Below are 23,205 nucleotides of genomic sequence, written 5' to 3' on the forward strand. Positions count from 1 at the left end.
CCCAAAAAGCCAGTTCTCACATTGGGGAGGGAGGTGGTGATACGTAGGCATGTGGGGTCAGAGGACAGCATGTGACGCCACCTCTCTTCTGTCTTTACATGGGTTCTGAGGATCAGACTCCGGTCTCAGGTTTGCTTGAGCTGTCTTGCTAGCTCAGGGGTTAGGGTTCGGTTTAAATTAGTTTGGAGGTTTTGGTTTTAAGGTTCATTTTTATTTTGTAGCTGTGGGTGTTTGCACATGAGTGCAAGTGACTGAGGAGTCCAGAAAAGGGCTCAGATTTCCTGACGCTGGAGTCCAGGAAACTGGGAAGCACTCTGTGAGTCTTCTGTGAGAGGACGTGCTCTTACTGCTAAGCCATTCCTCTAGGCCCCGGATTTGGCTTTTGAGAGAATCACCTTTTATATCCCAGGCTACTTCAGCCTCCCACATGCCAGGGTTCACAAGCCCAGCCACCTTCCCTAGCTCACTTTTGATTGGCTATACTAAGCCATGGGCTTCGTTATGGCATTTTTCACAAATTCATGTCCTCGTGCCTTGTTCCCGTCACTTAGCGTGAGTCACGCCTGTGCCTTGCCCTTCCCAGCTGAACTATGCAGACATGCTAAAGCGAGTGGAGCCCCTGAGGAACGAGCTGCAGAAGCTGGAAGATGATGCCAAGGACAACCAGCAGAAAGCCAACGAGGTGGAGCAGATGATCCGGGATCTGGAGGCCAGCATCGCCCGCTATAAGGAGGAGTACGCTGTCCTCATCTCCGAGGCTCAGGCCATCAAGGCAGACCTGGCAGCTGTTGAAGCCAAAGTAAGCCTTGCCCCCACCCCAAGGTTCTCTGAACTCTGAGTTACCTAAAAGGTCCTTATGGCCTCCCTAGCAGGAGCCAAGATTAACAGTGTTGACTCACATACTGTAGGTCTTGGTGAGATAATGAAGCAGTGTGTGTATGTGTGTGTGTACACGTGTGTGTGTGTGTGCACATGTGTGTGTACACGTGTACACGTGTGTGTGTACATGTGTGCATGCCCTGAGTTTGCACTAAGTACATTTACTTTCACTCCTTTCAGGTCCTTTAAATAAGCCCCCAGTCCATGCCCTTAATCCAGCACTCTGGAGGCAGAGGCAGGTAGATCATTGTGAGTTTGAGGCCAGCCTGGTCTATAAAAGCAAATCCAGGATAGTCAGGACTGTTACACAAAGAAACCCTGTCTCAAAAAACCTAAAATAAATAAAGAAATAGGCCACCAGTCTGTCTCCCCATCTGGCCATGCCCAGCTGTTCCTCACTTGAGGAAAATCCCAGAATGTGCAGATCTCTCAAGGTGGAACGTCTGTGCTCTGCCCTTGGCTTGTGCTCTGAAGCGACCCCAGTCCCACCTCTCCAGGCCTGAGTTTGCTTCTACTCCTCCCTAAATCCTGCATCGGTATGTGCATGCTTAAGCACATACATGTGGAAGCCAGAGGACACTGTTATGAAGTTGGTGCTCCTTCCACGTTAGGTCACAGGATGGAACTCTGGCCATCCGGCCTGGTGGCCTGAGCCTTTACCCACTAGGCCAGCTCACTGGCCCGCAGATGAATTCCTTTGTAGCATTCAGTGTTTCTAAACATGCCATGTGATTTTCTTTCCTCCCTTAGGTAAACCGGAGCACAGCGCTTCTGAAGAGTTTATCTGCTGAGAGGGAACGCTGGGAAAAGACAAGTGAAACTTTCAAAAACCAGATGTCTACCATTGCTGGGGACTGCCTCCTGTCGGCGGCGTTTATCGCCTATGCAGGTTACTTTGACCAGCAGATGCGCCAGAACCTGTTCACCACCTGGTCTCATCATTTACAGCAGGCCAACATCCAGGTAACAGGCGCTGCAAAGAGATGGTGAACCTGGGCCCGCACCAGCCAGCATTGAGCACGCTGTGACCAAATCCTAACATACAGTCACAGCAGCCTCCCTCCCATTTCAGTTCCGCACAGACATCGCACGGACAGAGTATCTCTCCAATGCTGACGAGCGCCTCCGCTGGCAGGCCAGCTCCCTACCCGCCGACGACCTGTGCACAGAAAACGCCATCATGCTAAAGCGATTCAATAGGTATGCTTTCAGGCCCGAGGTGCACGTAGAGATGGGTATAGTCATCCCGTTTAGTTGTTTTCAAAATACCTTGTTGGAAGAGATGTGTGGGGAGGCAGGACTAAGAGGTCAGTGTTCATTTTTACATCTTGATTGAATTCTGCTTATTGAATCCAGGGAATAACTTGATTTAAATCATGTCTAGAAATGTCTAGAGATTGCCTGTACAGAGTGATGGTTTCTTCCTACCCGATCAGGAAGGAGGCTGCCTGTCCTGCTGGGCCTTTTACCCACTCTCGTGTTGCCTCCCCTCAGGTACCCGCTGATCATTGACCCCTCCGGACAGGCCACAGAATTCATCATGAATGAATACAAGGATCGGAAGATCACAAGGACCAGCTTCTTAGATGATGCCTTCCGGAAGAATCTGGAGAGTGCTCTGAGATTTGGCAACCCCCTTCTCGTCCAGGTTTGTGTCTGTTTAGATTTGTCCCCTGTTAGGGGACACCGTGACCTGTAGTAAATAGCACAGACACCGTGACGGCATTTGGACTTGGTTAGTTAGATGTGGTTTTGATTCTGAAACAAGAATAAAGCTTTGAGATTGTGTTCCAAAACCTGAGTCCCCAGCTGGGCATGCTAGTGCTCAAACTTCATCCCAGAGCTCAGGAGCAAAGGCAAAAAAAGATGGCTGAGTTGGAGGCCAGCCTGGCCTACACAGAGTGCTCCACACAGAACTACTTAGAAAGATTCTGTCTCAAAACCAGATGCCAGGCGGTGGTGGCACACACCTTTAGGGAAGCAGAGGTCGACAAATGGTCTATAGAGTGACCAGCCAGGACCGCCAGGGCTACACAGACAAACCCTGTCTTGAAAACACTGGAGTCGGGGGATCTGAGGTCTTCAGTGTGAGTTGATAAACCGTGTGGCTAGTGCATCTCTGAGCTGGGTCTCGGTTGCTGCTGGGGTGGAACTGAGACCTCACACCAAGACAAGTGCTCTGCCACTCAGACACGGTCATGCCCCACCCTAAGAATTTCCTTAAAAAGGCAAAACTACTTCCGCCGTTACAGCTTCCTCAAAGGTAGAATCATGGGCATGTCCCAGTGGCTTGTGGGTGGTGCACTGGCCCAGATAGGAAACTGATGTCTGCCTCAGTTTATGCTTATGCCCTCCACAGGATGTGGAAAGCTACGATCCAGTCTTGAATCCAGTACTGAACCGTGAAGTTCGGCGAACAGGAGGGAGAGTGCTGATTACCCTTGGTGACCAAGACATAGACCTGTCCCCATCATTTGTCATCTTCCTGTCTACTCGAGACCCAACAGTAAGCAGTGGGACTCTAAGAGGTCACATGATGGTGTTTGGAGTGGAGTGAGCCCACCAGTCTGTCTCCGTCTTCTCTGACAGGTGGAGTTCCCGCCAGACCTCTGCTCCCGGGTCACCTTCGTGAACTTCACAGTCACCCGCAGCAGTTTGCAGAGCCAGTGTCTCAATGAAGTGCTTAAAGCAGAGAGGCCTGACGTGGATGAGAAGCGCTCTGACCTTCTGAAGCTGCAAGGTGCGGTTCTGGTCCTCGACTTCGCAGCGGTGGGTGGGCAGTGGCCGAGCTCTGAAGGGCGAGGGTGATGCCAATCCCCCATGGCGGGGTGTTACAAGCCTGTCTTGTTGTTTAGGGGAATTTCAGCTTCGTCTACGGCAGCTCGAGAAGTCTCTGCTGCAAGCTCTGAATGAGGTAAAAGGACGCATCCTGGATGACGACACCATCATAACCACCCTGGAGAATCTCAAGCGGGAAGCCGCCGAGGTCACCAGAAAAGTGGAGGAGACAGACATTGTCATGCAGGAGGTGGAGACTGTGTCCCAACAGTACCTGCCATTGTCCACTGCGTGCAGCAGCATCTACTTCACTATGGAGTCCCTGAAGCAGGTAAGGCCATCGGCACAGCAGCACTGGCCCCTAACTGTGGCCCGAGGCACACCCTGACGTCACATGGCTGCCTTCCAGGTTCACTTCCTGTATCAGTACTCGCTGCAGTTCTTCCTCGACATCTACCACAACGTGCTGTATGAGAACCCGAACCTCAAGGGTGCCACCGACCACACCCAGCGCCTCTCCGTCATCACCAAGGACCTCTTCCAGGTAGAGGGCAAAGCGTGCATCTGTCTAGGGGGGACAGAAGTACAGCCTCCAGAATACCAACCTTTGCCTCTTGGTCCCCAGGTGGCATTTAACCGAGTGGCTCGAGGCATGCTGCACCAGGACCACATCACCTTTGCCATGCTGCTGGCGAGAATTAAGCTGAAAGGCACCATGGGGTGAGGCTGGCTGCTCAGTACTGATGAGGCTCTGCAGGTCCTCCTAGCATGCACTCTCCTTTCTGTGAATCACAGCTGTTGTCATAGTTGCTATATGTAATCCTGGCACTCGGGAGGCAGAGGCAGGAGGATCGCTGTGAGTTTGAGGTCAGCCTGGTCTACAAAGCGAGTCCAGGACAGCCAAAGCTACACAGAAAAACCATCTCGAAAAATAGACAGACAGACAGACAGACACGTGCCTGACCTGCCTCCATTGACGCCCTGCAGGGAGCCCACCTATGATGCTGAGTTCCAGCACTTCCTCAGAGGGAAGGAGATTGTGTTGAGTGCTGGCTCCACCCCCAAAGTCCAGGGCCTGACTGTGGAGCAGGCAGAAGCTGTGGTGAGGTTGAGCTGTCTGCCAGCCTTTAAGGATCTGATTGCCAAGGTTCAGGCAGATGAGGTAATTGCCCTTTCAAGTGTCCAATTGCCCTTTCAGTTGCCTGGTGAAATGTGTCAGTGAGCAGCCTGCTGATTCTGTGTGACTATGTGTGCCTGTGTCAGCCAGGTTAACGCCTGCCCTTAAACGTCTATTCATTCGATAGAGCAATGCCCTGAGCTACATGCCAGCACCACACACCAGATGATTTCTGTCCTGTGCTAACACTTTCCCTGTTGTCTCTACAGCAGTTTGGCATTTGGCTGGATAGTAGCTCACCAGAGCAGACCGTGCCATACCTCTGGAGCGAGGAAACACCTACAAGTGAGTCAATGCAGACCCCTGCTGTCCTCTTTCTGGGCCTGAATATAAAGTTGGGTGTGATGTTCCCCAAAGAAGTATTGCAGCATCAGGGCTTGTCAGGAAGCCAGGCCGGAAGGGTGATGTGCCCTGACTCAGGAGACTGGGAAGACAGGTCACGGCCTGCCTGAGCTGCATAATGAGATTTTTGTTTCAAAACAAAATTGCCAGCATGGTGGCACACACTGGTAATCTCAGCACTCAGGAGGCAGAGGCAGGTGGATCTCCATAGGCTAGAGGCCAGCCTGGTCTACAGAGTGAGTCCAGGACAGCCACCCTGTCTGGAAAAAAAAAGACCTAAAATTGCCATTTTAGGAAGCGTTATTTAGGGAAATGGCTCCTACGTAGTAGTTGTCTGAGAAATAAGAGGATCAGATTTCTCATTCCTCCCTCATCATCATTAGTGACCCTACAAGGATAGAGGAGGCTAGGGACAGAACTCAGTGATAGAATACTTACCTCGCAAGCGTAAGGCCCTGGGGTTTGGTTCACTTTACTGGGGTGTGAGGGATGCCAAACAAAACATGAACAGGGATTGTCTTTAATTGTGCCACAAAGACTCATGAGTGCATCAGACCTGGCAGTGGGCAGCAGCATGTGATCTCAGGGACCCACAGGCAAAGGGGCACTACTGCACTTAACTGGCCACTGTTCTGTTTTCCCAGTGAAGACTCAGGGGTCTGCAACCAACAGGTCATTTGTAGTTTCAGAATTCAGTGAGGACTAGCAAAATGGTTCAGCAGGTGAAGACCTGAGCTCCATCCCTGTGACCTATGTGTTAAGAGAGAGCCAACCCCACCAGCTGCTCTGACCTCCACACTCCCACACACAACATCCAATCCACAAAGGGCATGCCTGTGGCAGCCACACATACATACACACACATACAAAATACAGATTTTTCCCCAGGGCAACTAAGGGCTCCATAGAGAGGGACCTTGTCTCAAAAAATAGAAAGTTTTATTTTTGCTAATCATGATATAGCACATGCCTTTGATGCCAGCACTAAGGAAGCAAAGGCAGGTAGACCTCAGAGTTTAAGGCTAGCCTAATTTAGTGTGAGTTCAAGGCTACCCAGGGCTACAGTTAGATCCTGTCTCTTTAAAAAAAAAAAAAAAAAAAGTGTTTTTTTAAAGCAACAAATGATGGGGGCTAGGGAGATGGCTTAGTGTGTAAACGTGTGTGCCACTCAAGACAGACAACTGAATTTGGATCCCCAAAGCCTACACACACAGTAGTGCAACCCATGAGGAGATGGGAGGCAGAAGCAGAGGGAACAGGGGTCCTCAGGCCAGCCTTGGTCACAGTGGTAAAGACACACCCTGTCAAAAGGTGGGGACTGACACCTGGAGCTTGTCCTCTGACCTCCCCATACGCCATTCCATGTGAATGCGCACACTGCAGCTCTGGCAGCCACACACCTGTAATCCCAGTGCCCTGGAGGAAGAGGCTGGAGGACGCTGAGTTCTAGGCTGGCCTGGGAATAGTCTCTGGAAAGGCAGTGAAATCATGCCTAGGGATAACAAACAGGCTCCTAAAGTGACAGCAGGACAAAGGCAGATGCTCCTTGGGCCCAGGAGAGCCAGTAGGCTGTGCCCTTGGTGGACTGTGCTCTGAGCTGAGCCTCGGTGCTGAGTGCTTTGCTGAGCCGGTGCTGCATGTGGAGAAGCTGTGCCCTTTACTCACACTTACCACACCTCGTTCAGCTCCCATCGGGCAGGCCATCCACCGCCTACTCCTGATTCAAGCTTTCCGGCCTGACCGCCTGCTGGCCATGGCCCACATGTTTGTGTCCACGAACCTCGGGGAGTCCTTCATGTCCATCATGGAGCAGCCGCTTGACCTCACCCACATTGTGGGCACAGAGGTAACGACCCAGTGCCCCGTGCTGGCTCCCCAGAGCAACCGTCCGCTGTTGCGCCAGCAGCTGGCCACAGCCCAGGCCTGCTGCTGCTTGTGTGCAATCCTCCCTCAGCCTTTCTCCTGACCGGTCCTTGCGTTTACAGGTGAAGCCAAACACGCCTGTCCTGATGTGCTCTGTGCCTGGGTATGATGCCAGTGGGCATGTTGAGGATCTCGCAGCGGAGCAAAACACACAGATCACTTCCATTGCCATTGGTAAGGAAGGGCACTTGCCACTTCTGTGGACATGTGGCAGCCTTGAAGCCTGAGGCTGCGTGCTGTTGCTCACACCCGCCTCCGTGTCCCAGGCTCAGCGGAAGGCTTTAACCAAGCAGACAAGGCCATCAACACCGCCGTCAAGTCAGGCAGGTGGGTGATGCTGAAGAACGTGCACCTGGCCCCGGGGTGGCTGATGCAGCTGGAGAAGAAGCTGCACTCCCTGCAGCCGCACGCCTGCTTCCGGCTCTTCCTCACCATGGAGATCAACCCCAAGGTGAGCGCAGAGGGCGGAGCCCCTGGTGCTGCTGCCTTTTACTGTGAGTGGTGTGCACGCAGTCGAGGACTGTCTGTGTCAGAACTGGGGGGTCAGCGGGGCGTGGTGGCACATGTCCGCAACCCCAGAACTTGGGATGTTGGGACAGGAGGATTGCCTCAAGCTTGAGGTCAGCCACACCTTGTCATCCCCCCACCCCCAAAATAAAAGCAGGCATCACAGAGGCCGCCCTCTCCCTCAGGTGCCCGTGAACCTGCTCCGTGCAGGCCGAGTCTTTGTATTTGAACCACCGCCTGGGGTGAAAGCCAACATGCTGAGGACCTTCAGCAGCGTCCCTGTCTCGCGGATATGCAAGGTAGGACGCGCCCGCCCATAAACCAAAGGCCGCTGCCTCCCCATGCACACCCGGGAAGGTACAAGAGGTGAGCAGGTGCGCCCAGCATCTGTGACCCAGAGGGTAGAGCAGGCACGGCCCCTTGCAGCCATGAGCACAGGTGCTTCTGCAAGGACCTCTGTCAGGTCTTTCTGTAGGTTTTCAGTTCTGCTCTGCTTGGTGCAAACCCACTGAGTCCACATTTTTAGAAAGCCTATCTTCTAGAAACCTGTCTAGACTCCGGTGCTGTTGTGTGGGTCCTCATCTATAGAAACCTGGGTACTTGGCTCAGCCCTGATGCTCAGTTCTGCTTCTGAGCTGCAGGTCAGGTGTCTGAGGGGCGAGGGTGTGGCTTGCTCTGCAGATCATTGCTTCTGAAACAGGGTCTAGTTTCCTTAGACAGACATGGGCTCTCTGATGACTGTCATTTTCATCATCTAGTCTCCGAATGAACGTGCCCGCTTGTATTTCCTGCTGGCTTGGTTCCACGCCATCATCCAAGAGCGCCTGCGCTATGCTCCCCTGGGGTGGTCAAAGAAATACGAATTTGGAGAATCTGACCTTCGATCAGCTTGTGACACGGTGGACACATGGCTAGATGACACAGCCAAGGCAAGTAGGCTGTACCATACCCAAGATGCATGCTTAGGCACATGACATGTGATGCAGGAGGGCAAGAGAGCTGGGTCAAGGGAGGGCTAACATTCCATAGCAGCCAGAACCTAACAGTGTAGCACAAAGTCAGCCCCTCTAGTGTACACATGTAACCCAGCCTCTCCCCTCCCAGGGCCGGCAGAACATCTCACCGGATAAGATCCCGTGGTCTGCCCTTAAGACCTTGATGGCCCAGTCCATCTATGGTGGGCGCGTGGACAATGAGTTTGACCAGCGCCTGCTCAATACCTTCCTGGAGCGCCTGTTTACCACCCGGAGTTTCGATAGTGAATTCAAGCTGGCGTGCAAGGTTGACGGGCACAAGGACATTCAGATGCCTGATGGGATCAGGTGTGGCTGCTGTGGTTTGGGGTAGGTGGGTGTGGAGCCACAGTCTGCCCTTGACTTACTCCAAATGTCCTGCTTTCTCAGGCGAGAAGAGTTTGTGCAGTGGGTAGAGTTGCTGCCCGACGCCCAGACACCCTCATGGCTGGGCCTGCCCAACAATGCTGAGAGGGTCCTGCTTACCACCCAAGGTGGGTAGTGAGTCTCCTGGCTCCCCTGGAGCCGTGCCCACCCTGAGCCTGCTGGGAGGCTTGTTCACTTCTGCAGCCTTTCACAGTTGTGCACCAGGGAGCCCTAAAAAGCACTGCTAGGGGCTTGGTGGTACAAGGCCTGCGCTGTAGCCTGGAGGCAAAGGTGGAAAAATCAAAGAGTTCAACCTCACATCTACACGATATGCCCTCAGCTGAGGCCATGCCTCAAATAGCACATCCGTGTATTAAGCCCCAGGCGCTCTTCCATAATGTTCTAAAACCACCATTTCCAGCCAAGTTTTGTGGCTCATACCGGTGATAGTTCTAAGCTAACCTAGATGACACGTGACCCTCTTTAAAAGCAGAGCAGGCGAGACAGTTAAGCAGCAACCGCGTAGTTGCAGCCTGTTTCCCTTGTCCTTCTGCTCTAATCTGATGTCTAGGCAAAGTCAAAGGTGCCTCATGGGGCACACACAGGCCGCTGGTTCTGCCTTAATAGCCCTGTTATGGGCTTGGGCCAGTTGTGCCCTGGTCTGTGCTCTAGATGTGTGGCACCAAGCGCAGCCTCCAGGCTGCTGTGATAATTTAACGGTGGCAGGCCTCTGTCTTCATTGATGTCTTCTTCTTCCCTGCCTGCCCTCCTGCCCCGTGACCGGCCTAGGCGTGGACATGATCAGTAAGATGTTGAAGATGCAGATGCTGGAGGATGAGGATGACCTGGCCTACGCGGAGACGGAAAAGAAGACCAGGACGGACTCCACATCCGATGGGCGTCCAGCCTGGATGAGGACACTGCACACCACAGCCTCTAACTGGCTGCACCTCATCCCACAGACGCTGAGCCCGCTTAAGCGCACCGTGGAAAACATCAAGGTAGCTGGGCTGGAGTTAGTCCTCATCCCCGATCTTGAGCAAGAGGAGTGCCACCCTCCTTCAGCTGTTCTAGAACAGTCTGTGGTCTAAGAGCTGGAGGACAGAGGTGGCCACTCTTCATAATCAGGCCAGGCCACGGCCCCGCTCTGGCTACCTCCAGAAAAGCCTGGTTCAAAGGCTCTGCAGGCCATGTGGCTGGCTTCTGTCCAGACTTCCTGTCTTCAGCCCTGTTCTCTTTGTTTTTAGGATCCTCTATTCCGGTTCTTTGAGAGGGAAGTGAAAATGGGAGCCAAGTTACTCCAAGATGTGCGCCAGGACCTTGCTGATGTCGTTCAAGTGTGCGAGGGGAAAAAGAAGCAGACAAACTACCTTCGGACCCTGATCAACGAGCTGGTGAAAGGTGCCAAGGGATGCGGGCACAGGGCGGGGCCACCACTTAGCCTGCCCACGCCCATGCGTAGACACACTGCAGCTCCCGGGCCTCGCATACGTCATTTCCAGCTTCCTCAGTAACTGGAGGGGGTCTTAGAAAAGACCCCTGGTTTTCCCTGGGCTTACCAAAAGTTTTTGTGCAGCTTCTGTGACTTTAAGGGATAATGCAGTGAAGGGGACACATGACAAGCAGGAGCAGGGAAGGAGGGCCCAGGCCAGCGACACAGGGAGGAGTGTGTTCCTGCAGTGGCAGCCTCTAGGCGAGCACCCCACACGACCCTGGCAACCGTGCCCTGGGCCTTGCAGGATGTGGACAGGTACCAGGCACAGCCAGGAAGGAGGGCTGTGCTGCGCAGGTGCTGGCAGCCTGAGCCACTTCCGCTGCAGGGGAATTGGTAGAGTGGACGCTGAGACCTGGGTCCCCCTCCGTTGCTGCAGGGATCTTGCCTCGGAGCTGGTCCCATTACACGGTGCCTGCGGGCATGACAGTGATCCAGTGGGTGTCAGACTTCAGCGAGAGGATCACACAGCTGCAGAACATCTCACAGGCGGCTGCGTCTGGTGGTGCCAAGGAACTAAAGGTGGGCAGGCATGGTCCTGGGAAGTCACAGTGGCTCCTGGTGTCCTGGACTTGGGTGGAGAAGTGTCCATGCCTGACCTCTCCTTTCCCTGGGGGCCGCTATTTCTACAGAACATCCATGTGTGCCTGGGTGGCCTGTTTGTGCCCGAGGCCTACATCACTGCCACCAGACAATATGTGGCACAAGCCAACAGCTGGTCCCTGGAGGAACTTACCCTGGAAGTCAATGTCACCGCCTCCCAGAGTGCCACCCTTGATGCCTGCAGCTTCGGGGTCACAGGTGAGCCGGAGTCTGCACTCTGGGTGTGGCCCCTCTGAAGCCTGTTTCTGCATGAATGTAGTGCAGGTGGCCCAGCAGGGCCTGAGGATGCCCTGTACGCAGGGCTGGGTGGCTGTGGGCCTCTTCCACTCCGTCTCCACATCTCCTCACAGGTCTGAAGCTTCAAGGGGCTACGTGCAACAACAGCAAGTTGTCACTCTCCAATGCCATCTCCACGGTCCTCCCGCTAACACAGCTGCGCTGGGTGAAGCAGACCAACACTGAGAAGAAGGCCAGTGTGGTGAGTGCCAGCTGCCCTTGTGCCATGGCTCTGCCTGGGCCAAGCCTGTCCCCAGAGCTGGTCAACAGTAAGTCCCTCTGTCTGTCTCACAGGTGACCTTACCTGTCTACCTGAACTTCACCCGGGCAGACCTTATCTTCACCGTGGACTTTGAAATTGCTACCAAGGAAGATCCTCGAAGCTTCTATGAGCGTGGAGTTGCAGTTCTGTGCACTGAGTAAAGTTAAACTTTTCTCAAATCCTTTCTTTAACAGTAAAATCCAATATTTAACATTCATTCATCCTTAGACAATGGAAGGTTGATGGACTTGGACTTGTGAAAGCAAAGTGGTTGGTTTGCGTTGGAGGAAGTGAAAGGTGCTGCTGTGGTTGGCAACAGTGGATTGGAAAGGCAAAAGCATGTGTTTTTAGAGGGCTGGCGAATGGCTCGTTTTATTAAATAAAACACTAAGCATGACAGGCTCTCAACTCGTGCTGCTCTGCTCAGTCTGCTATGGAATCCTTGCGTCTTACCCCACGAGGCAGCTGTTGCCAGCTGCACCCCAGCCCACCTCACCTGTGTCGCCTTGATCACAGCTGCAGAAGCAGCAGATGAGGCCAAGAAAGCGTCACTTGGCCCCAAGGCCTAGCAGCAGTTCTGTCCTCCAGGGACCTTTGTTGTCTCACAGGTACAAGCCCTTCCACCAGGCCCAGCTTCCCACACCTCCCCAAAGGGAGAGTGGCCTTGCCTCACAGAAAGGATGACAGTCCTGGCATCTCAGGAACTGTCAATATGCTGCCTGGTGGCAGAGGCTGTTGTCCTAGCTGTAAGGGCTGCTTAGCACTGAGAGGCACTGTCCTAACCCCTAAGGGCCCTGGTAGAAGACACTGCAAGTTCCTGAACAGCAGGAGGTGACCCAGCCCTTGGGCAGTGAATGGAAGCAGCCCCCAGCCCAGCATTCTCCTGCAAGGGACCCCTGGGGACAGGACAGGTGCAGGTGATTCAAGTCAAGGTCAAAAGCTGTCATGCACAGCCCACAGTGCTTGTGGCTCTTCCTGATGCCTCCGAACACCTCAAAGGATAGTGCCTGAGTCCATGGGGGACTCACCCCAGCACCATAACTGGACTTCTGCTCCTGAGAGCGCCACCCCCACCCCAGGTGCTCCCCTAATCAAAAGAGTCTTGCTGGACAGTCACTCCCAGCCCTGTTGTCTTCCCTGGCAGAGCCACCTAGGCAGGGATGAGCAGGACCCTTGGCCACTAACTGGTGCTGGAATGGCCCCAGCAGCACCCAGAGGTGGACCTGGCCCTGCCAAGAATGGGCACCTCCTGTGGTGTCTTTTTATTTGTACTGGGAACCTTGAGGCCCAACCACTGTGGGGAGGACACAGCTGGGAGGAGAGAAGACCGGGACTCGGCAGCAGCAGAAGACTTGCGCTTGGCTCTTGTTACCTACCAGAAAGAAAAATTCAGTGAAGCAGCTGGCAAAAGTGGACCGGAAGAAACACACCACCCACCATGAGCCTGGTGTCCCAGCAGACTGAGGCCACGCTGGCCTGAGGCTTAGAAACTCCAAGGCACAAAGGGCTGAACACAAGAACGGGGAGGGCCTGCCCTGCCTCAGCCTGCAACCCAGCACTCAGCAGACTGTGGCAGGCAGGACGGGTGACTGCCAGTCCTGAAGGGGGTGTGCACCACGCCCAGCTTTTTTTGTTGTTTTGGTTTTTGATCCATCTGCCTCTGCCTCCAAGTGCTGGGATTAAATTTTTGCACACCCATTTTTATGCCAGATGATAGGGCCATATTTATCATTCATCACCACTAGTGTGGCTTGAGTCTCTGGCTCTGTGGCAGCACCATGCCCCTGCCCTGAGCTGACCCGGGCCCTGGGCTGCCCACCATGCCCCTACCCTGGAGCTGGCCCGGGCCCTGGGTTGCCCACCATGCCCCTACCCTGGAGCTGGCCCGGGCCCTGGGCTGCCCACCATGCCCCTGCCCTGGAGCTGGCCCGGGCCCTGGATGCCCACCATGCCCCTACCCTGGAGCTGGCCCGGGCCCTGGGCTGCCCACCATGCCCCTACCCTGGAGCTGGCCCAGGCCCTGGGCTGCCCACCATGCCCCTACCCTGGAGCTGGCCCGGGCCCTGGATGCCCACCATGCCCCTACCCTGGAGCTGGCCCAGGCCCTGGATGCCCACCATGCCCCTGCCCTGGAGCTGGCCCGGGCCCTGGCTGCCCACCATGCCCCTACCCTGGAGCTGGCCCGGGCCCTGGGCTGGCCACGTACTTCTTCTTTCTCTTAATTCTCTCAGGCTCTGCAAGTAAAAGCTCCAGCTTCCTCTTGGAAAGCGACAGCCTGGGTGCCTTGTCTCTCTCGGTCCCAAGTCTGGGTGGCAGCCGTGTGGCTCTGGCTCTGCCCAGCAGGTGTCTGCCTGTCTCTGGGGTCTCCGCAGGAACGAGAGGGCTGGCAGTCCTTGCCCTGCAGTCCTCTGGTGATGGGGACAGCCTGGCAGGCCACCCAGTGACCTCCTGGGGGCCGAGTGCCTTTAGTTCTCCTTCGGGCTGCATGTCAACATCGTTGGCTTCCAAGGCTATGGGGGCCCAGCCAGCTTTCCCGGCGAGATCTGGAGCCTTTGGTGGGGGCGAGTCTTCTACACTGGCCTCCTCAGCAATCTTGAACCTCAGTGTATAGGGAGGTGCGTTGCGGTTCCTGTCACCTAGGAGGCGGTAGGCACGCTGGCGGTAGCTGCAGTAGTTGGAATGACCTGGAGTATCTTCTGAGTCACCGTCATAGGGATCTAAAAACTGATGGCAAAGGCTTTTGAAAGCTTGGCTGTGTGTGAGGGCCTAAAACTCAGTCCCCATCACCACAAAACAGAACATTCTGAGCAGAAGGGTAAGTCCTAGCAGCAGGGTGATATGTAACGTGGAAATGCACACAGCGTGCCTCCATCACTGACGGCAAGCTTGTATGATTTGCCTTGTACCTAAACTCTTAAAAAATAAAAAAATAAAATAAAGATTTGGGGCTACAGAGATGGCTCAGTGGTTAAGAGCACTGCCTGCTTTTCCAAAGGACCCAGGTTCAATTCCCAGCACCCACATGGCAGCTCCCAACTGTCTAACTCCAAGATCTGATACCCTCACACCAATGTACATAAATTTAAATTAGATACATTATTTTTTAAAAAAAGACAGGGTCTCTGAGCCAAGATTGGCCTGGAACTGTGTAGCACGGTGACACTGAAACTTGTGACCCTCTGCCTTCACCTCCCCTTCGAGGTATCGTTCTGGGGATCAAACCAGAGGCTTCTGCGTGCTAAGCAAGCACTCTACCACCTGGGCTACACCCCAGCTGTTGCTGCTGGTGCAGTTGGTTGCTTGGTTGTTGGTTGGTTACTACATAACCTTGTCTGGCCTGTGTACCTGTGTAGACCAGGCTATAACCTCAGACTCACAGAGATTCACCTGCCTCTGCCTCCCAAGTGCTGCCATCAAAAGCATGCACCTCCTCACCTGGCTTGTTTGGCTTTTTAAGTCAGGGTCTCGGGGCTGGAAAGATGGACTAGCAGTTCAGTTTCCAGCTTCAATTCCTAATGCTCACATGGTGGCTCATAAGCATTGGGAACTCCAGTTCCAGGGCTTCTGACGCCCTCTTCTGGTCTCGTTGGGCACTGCACACATGTCACAAAATACTTGTACATACAGAAATAGGTCATTTCAAAACATTAAAAAACGATATCTCACATAGCCCTGTATCCTCCTGCCCCAGACTCTCCAGTGCTGGGGTCCACTTACCTCCGCCTCTGGAGCCTGGGATTAAAGGCCTGTGCCACCAAGCCCAGCTCAGCAAACTCTTTTTAAAGTTTTTTTGTTTTTCAAGATAGGGTCCCTCTGTGTAGCCTTGGCTGACCTGGACTCGCTTTGTAGACCAGGCTGGCCTCAAACTCACAGTGATCCACCTGCCTCTGCCTCCTGAGTGCTGGGATTAAAAGCATGCGCCACCACACTCAGCAGCAAACTACTCTTAAGGGTGCTTGTCAAGGCTTTTGGGGAGTCCCCTTCCCTCTGCTGTGGGGATCAGAACTTCCTATCTGACCTTTCTTGCTTTTTGTGGCTATATTTTTGTCAATATTTGTTCCTGCCTTGTGGTGGCACTGTTGTCCTGGCAGTGAAAAGGCAGAGAGAGGAGACCTGTCCTGAGTCTGAGGCCAGCCTGGGCTACATAGTGAGCCATCCTCCCTTAGTTACCAATACCACATGTACACACAGGTAGGAGTGCTCCCTGCTTGAACTCTGACCCTTACAGCCTGATCACCGGGCTCCTCAGGTCTTTAGACCCTAGGAGGCTGCAGCCAGATCTGCGACATACCTCTCTCCAGATGCCTTCAGCAAAGTCCATGAGGTTCCTTCTAGGGTTGACCTGTGGGGGAAAAGTTTGATGCTGAGTCTGCCATGGCAACCTAACACACAGCACTTGGAGTGTTCACTGCCCACACCACAGGCCATGCTGACACTCAACCTGGTGAGGAGGGGAGAAAGACCTTCCAGAGCCTAACAGGCGGGGAGCCCTTTCCAGAGCCTTGGGACTGCTGCTGGGCCCAAAGCCAGGGGAGGTGGAGGCACCGAACTGTCCTTCTCAACTGGTCCCCACACACATGCAGAAGCGAAGCTTAGAATGCTCAACAGGAGCCAGCGCCTTCCCACTAGCCCCAGGCCGCTGAGGAAGAATACTGCAATTTGAATACTTTTATTTGGGAAGGGAGGAAGGAATCCAAGAGTTAGAGAGATGGCATCTCCCACACATACACACAGGGCACCTGAAGGCGGTGGCGCACGTGTCTCTGCCACCTCTGGAAGCCAGCTGTGCTGAACGCTGCCCTGATGCAGGTGGGTCGGCTGGGCCTCAGGCTGGCCATCTCTCAGCCAGGCGCTTGCTTGGGCTGTCACTTAACTAGAGACGAAGGTAGAGGACAAAGCCCTGTCAGTTTGTGGAGCACAGGGAAGGCCAGGCCACAGGGGGAGGGAGGGGATATTCCTGAAACAGCATTGAGTCTACTCTGTAGCCCAAGATGGCCTTCCTCTTGATTCTCTGAGAATATGAGGCAGAAAGAACATAAATTCAAGGCCAGCCTGGGCTACATAGAAGTTTAAAGCCAGCTCAGGATAGACCCTATAGCAAATAAAAGGCAAGGGCTATGGGTATAGCTCAGTTCATCCAGTGCTTGCTCAGCACACATTAGACCCTGGACACAGTCCCAGCCCCTATAAAACTAGAATGGGCTTGAAAACCCAACACTCAGCCAGGCAGTGGCAGCCCACACCTTTAATCCCAGCACTCTGGAGGCAGAGGCAGGCGGACCTCTATGAGTTCAAGGCCAGCCTGGTCTACAAAATGAGTCCAGGACAACCAAGTCTACACAGAGAAACCCTGTCATCAGGAAAAAAAGAAAAAGAAAATAAAATCCAGCACTCAAAATATGGAGGCAGGAAGATCAGAAATTCAAGGTCGCTGGGCGTGGTGGCGCATGCCTTTCATCCCAGCACTCAGGAGGCAGAGGCAGGCGGATCGCTGTGAGTTCGAGGCCAGCCTGGTCTACAAAGCGAGTCCAGGACAGCCAAGGCTACACAGAGAAACCCTGTCTCGAAAAAAAAAAAAAAAAGAAGTTCAAGGTCGTCCTTGACGACACAGCAAATTAAGAGACCAGCCTGGCTACATGAGATCCTCAAAAAACAAACAAACAAAAAAAAACCCTAGGTTGGGGTACGTACAGTTAAGCAGTAGAGCACTTGCCTAGCTCTGCATTGTGGGTGAAAACAGGTTGGGGACATCAAGGGAGCACAAGAGACAATGTTCCACAGAGAAAACCATCCTGGATATGTGAGACCCTCTCTTTTCAAAGTTTAAAAATAGAAGCTAGGCCTGGTGGTGCACGCCTTTAATCCCAGCACTTGGGGGCTGGAGAGATGGCTCAGCGGTTAAGAGCACTGACTGCTCTGCCAGAGGTCCTGAGTTCAATTCCCAGCAACCACATGGTGGCTCACAACCATCTATAATGTGATCTGACGCCCTCTTCTGGCCTGCAGGGGTACAAGCAGTCAGAGCAATGTATACATAATAAATAAATAAATAAATCTTTAAAAAAATATCCCAGCACTTGGGAGGCAGAGGCAAGTGGATTGCTGTGAGTTCGAGGCCAACCTGGTCTACAGAGTGAGTCCAGGACAGCCAGTGCTACACTGTCTCGAAAAACAAAAATAAATATAAAATAATGTAAAAGTGCCAAAAAGAGCTAGAGAGATGGCTCAGTGGTTAAGAGCACTTGCTGCTCTTTCAGAGGATGCAGGGTTAGTTCCCAGCTCCTGCCTGGTGGCTCCCGACTCCAGGGGATCTGACACCCTTCTTCAGTTGCCCAGACATAAGTCCAGACAAGCCACTCACACACATGAAATTTTTTAAGTACCAAGAAAACTAGCACTACAGACCTCCCTGAAGTTTCATGTCACTCAGCTTCTCCAGAATCCTCGAAGCATCTGCTACACCCTGTTGGAAAATGCCTCGGTTACGCATGTGCACATCATATTGCACGTTCTTCAGCAATAAATGCCTGGAAAGCAAACAAAAACTGGCCCTGCCGCATGCTCGTGACAACACAGGACTCGTGGCCACTTTAAGGTTTAAAAAGCCTAGCAGAGCCAGGCATGGTGGTGCATGCCTGTATTCCCAGTACGCAAGAGGCAGAGGCAGGAGGATTTCTGATTTCGAGGCCAGCCTGGTCTACAAAGAGTGTCCAGGACAGCCAGGGCTACACAGAGAAACCCTGTCTCAGAAAAAAGAGAGAGAGAGAGAGAAAAGAAAGGAGATCTGGAGAGATGGCTCAGTGGTTAACAGCACTGTCTTCTCTTCCAAAGGACCCAGGTTCGATTCCCAGCATCCACATAGTGACTCACAACTGCCTCTAACTCCAGGCTCGGGTTCTGACACCCTCTTCTGGTCTCCACAGCCATGTGCGTGGGATACACATATTCATGCAGGCAGAACACCCAAACACCTAAATAATACATATGTTTAAAAGGAAGGGAGTAAACCAGGCAGTGGTGGCACTGGGGAGATGGGCAGGCGGATCTCTGTGGCTTCGAAGCCTGGTCTACAAAGTGAGTTCAAGGACAGCCAAGGCTACACAGAGAACCCTTATCTCAAAAAAACAAAAAGAAAAGGGAATAGCTATGAAGTACTTTACCCATTATCCCTTTTCTCATCTCCTGACCTTTTCCTGCCCCATAATACCAAGTGACATCTGAGAGTCCTGTTGCTTTCAGCTTTGAGGCTGGAGCAGCATCTTAGTTACTTTTAGTGACCTTGCTGGTTTGGGGTACACTGTGGAGTGTGTCCTCCAGAGCCCCTCATTTGGAACAGCCTGAGGCTTTGAACAAAGTGAAGTCATGTGTTGGAGAGAAGGACGCCAGAGGACAAGTGTCACTGCATCACTTCATCAACGTGAGCTGGGAATACAGCCTGCAGGGACTGGGGCCCTGGCTGTGGTAGCATCTCCCTGGGCAGCTGTTGTGAACTCCACCCCTGTGCTGTCCTCTTTGGAAGTCAGCATCAAGGCCACAGTTGAAGGGTGAGGGCCACGGAGAGCAAGCAAGGATCTACCTAACCATGTGCGCTGAGCTTCCCAGTGGTTCCAGGAGGATGGTCTGGGTGACAGTCCAGAGAGTGAGCCTATTACAAGCAGAGGGGCTTACTCAGCCCCCTCTTGGGACTCCCACATCATCTGACTGACACCAACTGAAGTGTTCACTATCATTATTTGGTCTTGGAACTTTGACCAGGCTGACCTCAAACTCAGAGATCCACCTGCTTCTGCCTCTGCTTCCTGAGTGCTGGGATTAAAGGCATGTGCCATCATACCCAGCTCTTTTATTATTTTATGTGTAAGGATGTTTTCCCTACATGTATATTTGTCCACCACATGGGTGCCTGGTCCTTTGTTTGTAACCCTTTGAACTCAACACATGCATGCACATGGTACACAACAAATAAATGTGGCAAGGTCCCGTGGCACATGCCTGTAATCCCAGAACTCAGGGAAGCAGAGGCAGGTGGATCTCTGTGATTTTGAGGCCAGCCTGGTCTACAAAGAAAGTGCCAGAACACCCAGGACCTTTACACAGAGAAACCCTGTCTCGAAAAACAAAACAAAACAAAAAAAACAATTAAAAAAAAACGCATCCACAAAATACCCTTGACTACAAAGTCTACAAATGAGAAATGACTCAGCAGTTAAGGACTCTGCTAGACCACTGTGGGGCTCTTCCAGATAGCCTCTGAACTCAGTACATAGCAAGGGCCCTCCCTTTCTTAGCAGAGTCCCCTTTCTAAGCCCTAGAAACTCTAAGGAGCATCACATAGCCCTCAGGGAAGATTACAGGCCCAACCCTTTCCTGATAGAACCTGTTCAGCAAGCACCTGGATATTCCCAGAAATACCCCACCCTATGCTATGGAGATCCTAGCCTTCAGCAAATGACCTTTAATCGTACCAGGAAGTTCTTCCCCCACCCACAGGCTAATCAAGTACTGTGTTCTCCTTCTTGTGATAGGACCCTGTGCTAGTGCACGTAATGAGGTACGGCACCACTGCATATAAATCAAGTATCCTAGCTCCCAGGCCCCAGCGAAGCCGACACATTCACCTCCAAACCCCTCCCCACTGCCCAAGGTTTATGAATCCCTGATTCACAAGACTGGCTTGCTCCCTTGTGTTCTTGCTGTTCCTCCACCATGACTGTCTTGGCCCATTTATTCCGCCTCCCTGGGGAATTGCCCCTGGATGCATGGGGCACAGGATGCCGTGGCAACCTCTGAAGCCTGCTCCTCCATAGCAAGCTCAGTGCTGACCATCAGCAAAGCACCAGCCGAGCCTGCGTCTCACCGGACCTGCCTCCTGGCCGGTTACAGGCATCCATCCATCTGCCCACACCCTCTGCCGTGATTAGCAAGTTGACAAATGGCTATAACACTTTTGGTATCACCATAGGCTTATGGAGCTCCACTGCCACCTGATACCAACAATCTCATTTAAAAGTGCTGACTGTAACAGCCAGTGGAAAACTCTTTCCACACTCTGGCCTAGCACAAGGATCTTGTACCCTGCGTGCTCTCAGCCACCCTTGAGAGAGAAATGGAACCTTTGACCTTGAGGTCTGTCTCTCAGCACTCTCCAGATTCAATCAGCACCTGGACCGGCCTGCCAGATCGCCACTGGACGCTGAATGACAGACCACCAGAGGACCCAGGTTCAATTCCAAGCATTCACGTGGTGCCGCCCAGCTGCAACTTGTTTCAAGGAATCCAGTGCCCTCTTCTGGCCTCTGAAGGCACTGCATGCACATAGTGCATAAACATTCTGGCAAACACTCATAAAATAAAAATAAAGCTGGGACTGGTGACTCATGCCTTTAATCCCAGAGTCAGTCTCTCTGAGTTTGAGGTCAGCCTGGTCTACAGAGTGAGTTCCAGGACTTAGTAGGAAGACTGCTTCAAAAGCAAGCAAGTGCTGGGCAGTGGTGACACACTCCTTTAATCCCAGCACTCGGGAGGCAGAGGCAGGTGGATCCCCGTGAGTTTGAGGCCAGCCTGGTCTACAATGTGAGTCTAGGGCAACCAAGGCTACACAGAGAACCCTGTCTCGAAAAACCAAAAACAAACAAACAAACAAACAAACAGGGCTGGAGAGATGGCTCAGAGGTTAAGAGGACTGATTACGCTTCCTGAGGTCCTGAGTTCACTTCTCAGCAACCATATGGTGGCTCACAGACATCTATAATATAATCTGATGCCCTCTTCTGGTCTGCAGGTGTACATGTAGGCGGAGCACTACATACATGATAAATAATAAATCTTTTTTTTAAAAAAAAGCAAGCAACATAACCAATCTGACTAGGCCTTGGGTTTCCCAGTTTTTAAAACTACAAGTACATTTACAGGAAGACGAAGGTCCGGCCAGGCATCAAGGCCCTCCAGCCCCTGCCATCAGCTGTCCTCCCATTCCTGGGACACTGCTGAGCAGAGGAACCTTTCATGGACTCCATGAACATTTGAAAGAGAACATTCCAACTCTCTCCCCTAAAGTGTGCCCCCTCAGAGACATCCATACATGTCAACTGTGTAGTTCTAGTTTGAACACTGACCCCCACCTCATCTCAAAATTAAGTGGTAAGGACACAGTTCATTGACAGAAAGACACCAACCTTACAGCTAGGGAAACTGAGGCTGAGAAAAGTAAATTTATTCAGCGGCACAGAGATGATCTAGCCAGCCTGGAACTGCCTCCTAGGTGCTGGGATTAAGGGCATGTGCAACCATGCTTGGCTGTAATACCCTTTTCTAAAACTACATCTTGCTTTCAGAAGCTGAACTCTTAGTGACATTGCAACTAAATTAATAATATACCTTGAGATAATTTAAAACTATGAACTTGAGGGGCTGAAGTGGTGGTTCAGTGGTTAGAACACTGGCTGCCTTTCCAAGAGCAATAGGGCTGCTTTCCAGTGTGTGTATATGGTGGCTCACAGTGGTCTGTTATTACAATGACTGGGGAACTCTGATGCCCTCTACTGGCCTCAGAGGGCACTGCATGCACATACATGGTACACAGATATTCAGGCAAACACTCATACATATAAGATAAAAATAAATTAACAATTTTAGCTGGGTGGTGGCACACACCTTTAATCCCAGCATTCTGGAGGCAGAGGCAAGCAGATCTCTGAGTTCAAGGCCAACCAAGTCTACACCATAAATTCCAAAAAGAATAAATTTAATTGAGGCCAGCCTGGGGGCTGGAGAGTTGGCTCAGTGGTTAAGAGCACCGTCTGCTCTTCCAGAGGACCCGAGTTCGATTCCTAGAACCCACATGGCAGTTCACAACTGTCTGTAACTCCAAGATCTGACATCTTCACACCGATACACATAAATTAAAAATTAAATAAAAATATTAAAAAAAAAAAAAAAAAAGAAACCAAAGAGAAAAAAAAAAGAAAGAAAAAAGAAAAAAAGAATAAATTAAAAAAAAAACAAATATTCCATTTTTTTTTAATATGGAACGCTTCACAAATTTGCGTGTCATCCTTGTGCAGGGGCCATGCTAATCTTCTCTGTATCGTTCCAATTTTAGTATATGTGCTGCCGAAGCGAGCACCAAATATCCCATTAATGTAAGATTCAACATATGGGTACGGATAATAACATCTAACTACAGTTTTGAATGCTGTTTGCAGTCAGCTGCGGTCAGAAAAGTAACAGCTTCCTTTGTAAACTCTGGGTAAAGAAAATAATTAAGACGGGGCTGGAGAGACGGCTCAGTGGTTAAGAGCACTGTCTGCTCTTCCAGAGGTCCTGAGTTCAATTCCCAGCAACCAAATGGTGGCTCCCTCTTCTGGCAAATAGGTGTACATGCAAATAGAGCTCATATATATAATACATATAATTATATATATAATAAATTCTAAAAAAAATGATTAAGACAAGAGAGCCTTCATTTACTTCATGGTTTCTGTTCTGTTCAGTAAGGACAGAACAAAGCTAGGGGCAGACAGACCACAGACACTAGGGGACAGATGAAAGACTGCTTTTGTTTTTTCGAGACAAGGTTTCTCTGTGT

At 52.0% G+C, this 23,205-nt stretch overlaps 2 protein-coding genes and 1 non-coding gene across 3 annotated transcripts in view; 1 reads left to right on the top strand and 2 right to left on the bottom strand.

Moving 5' to 3' along the window:
* The window catches only part of Dync1h1 (dynein cytoplasmic 1 heavy chain 1), a 65,603-nt gene extending 53,561 nt beyond the window's left edge, over positions 1-12,042 (top strand). The window contains 24 exon segments of the mRNA XM_051151562.1: positions 584-799; positions 1,630-1,842; positions 1,952-2,079; positions 2,374-2,527; positions 3,239-3,385; positions 3,469-3,619; positions 3,735-3,988; positions 4,067-4,201; positions 4,283-4,377; positions 4,645-4,819; positions 5,044-5,119; positions 6,862-7,022; positions 7,162-7,273; positions 7,366-7,550; positions 7,792-7,905; positions 8,365-8,535; positions 8,711-8,928; positions 9,010-9,113; positions 9,775-9,986; positions 10,233-10,386; positions 10,857-10,999; positions 11,110-11,278; positions 11,431-11,558; positions 11,651-12,042. Coding sequence (XP_051007519.1) covers positions 584-799; positions 1,630-1,842; positions 1,952-2,079; positions 2,374-2,527; positions 3,239-3,385; positions 3,469-3,619; positions 3,735-3,988; positions 4,067-4,201; positions 4,283-4,377; positions 4,645-4,819; positions 5,044-5,119; positions 6,862-7,022; positions 7,162-7,273; positions 7,366-7,550; positions 7,792-7,905; positions 8,365-8,535; positions 8,711-8,928; positions 9,010-9,113; positions 9,775-9,986; positions 10,233-10,386; positions 10,857-10,999; positions 11,110-11,278; positions 11,431-11,558; positions 11,651-11,779 — 3,744 coding nt within the window. The 3' untranslated portion in view covers positions 11,780-12,042.
* Positions 12,043-13,784: 1,742 nt separating this feature from the next.
* Positions 13,785-16,456, bottom strand: LOC127194665 (uncharacterized). The gene is made up of 3 exons (XM_051152247.1): positions 16,358-16,456; positions 15,910-15,960; positions 13,785-14,342 (listed from the first exon to the last, which is right to left on the bottom strand). Exons 1-3 carry the CDS (start codon positions 16,454-16,456, stop codon positions 13,785-13,787), a joined length of 708 nt encoding a protein of 235 aa, XP_051008204.1.
* A 6,180-nt stretch (positions 16,457-22,636) lies between these two features.
* LOC127197721 (U6 spliceosomal RNA) lies at positions 22,637-22,743 on the bottom strand. The gene has a single exon (XR_007831726.1). It is a non-coding gene; the product is annotated as a U6 spliceosomal RNA (small nuclear RNA).
* Positions 22,744-23,205: the final 462 nt, after the last annotated feature.

The sequence above is a fragment of the Acomys russatus genome, chromosome 1, assembly GCF_903995435.1.
Source record: "Acomys russatus chromosome 1, mAcoRus1.1, whole genome shotgun sequence".
Taxonomy (NCBI): Eukaryota; Metazoa; Chordata; class Mammalia; order Rodentia; family Muridae; genus Acomys; species Acomys russatus.

Bases quoted from the DNA above. Each gene is read 5' to 3' on its own strand.
- LOC127194665 (XM_051152247.1), bottom strand. From the start codon at position 16,456: ATGGCCAGCCTGAGGCCCAGCCGACCCACCTGCATCAGGGCAGCGTTC. The intron at 15,961-16,357 runs GTGCCCTGTGTG...TTTCCCCCACAG, and splicing joins ACGTGCGCCACCGCCTTCAG to GTCAACCCTAGAAGGAACCT. The intron at 14,343-15,909 runs GTATGTCGCAGA...CTTTGCCATCAG, and splicing joins CTGAAGGCATCTGGAGAGAG to TTTTTAGATCCCTATGACGG.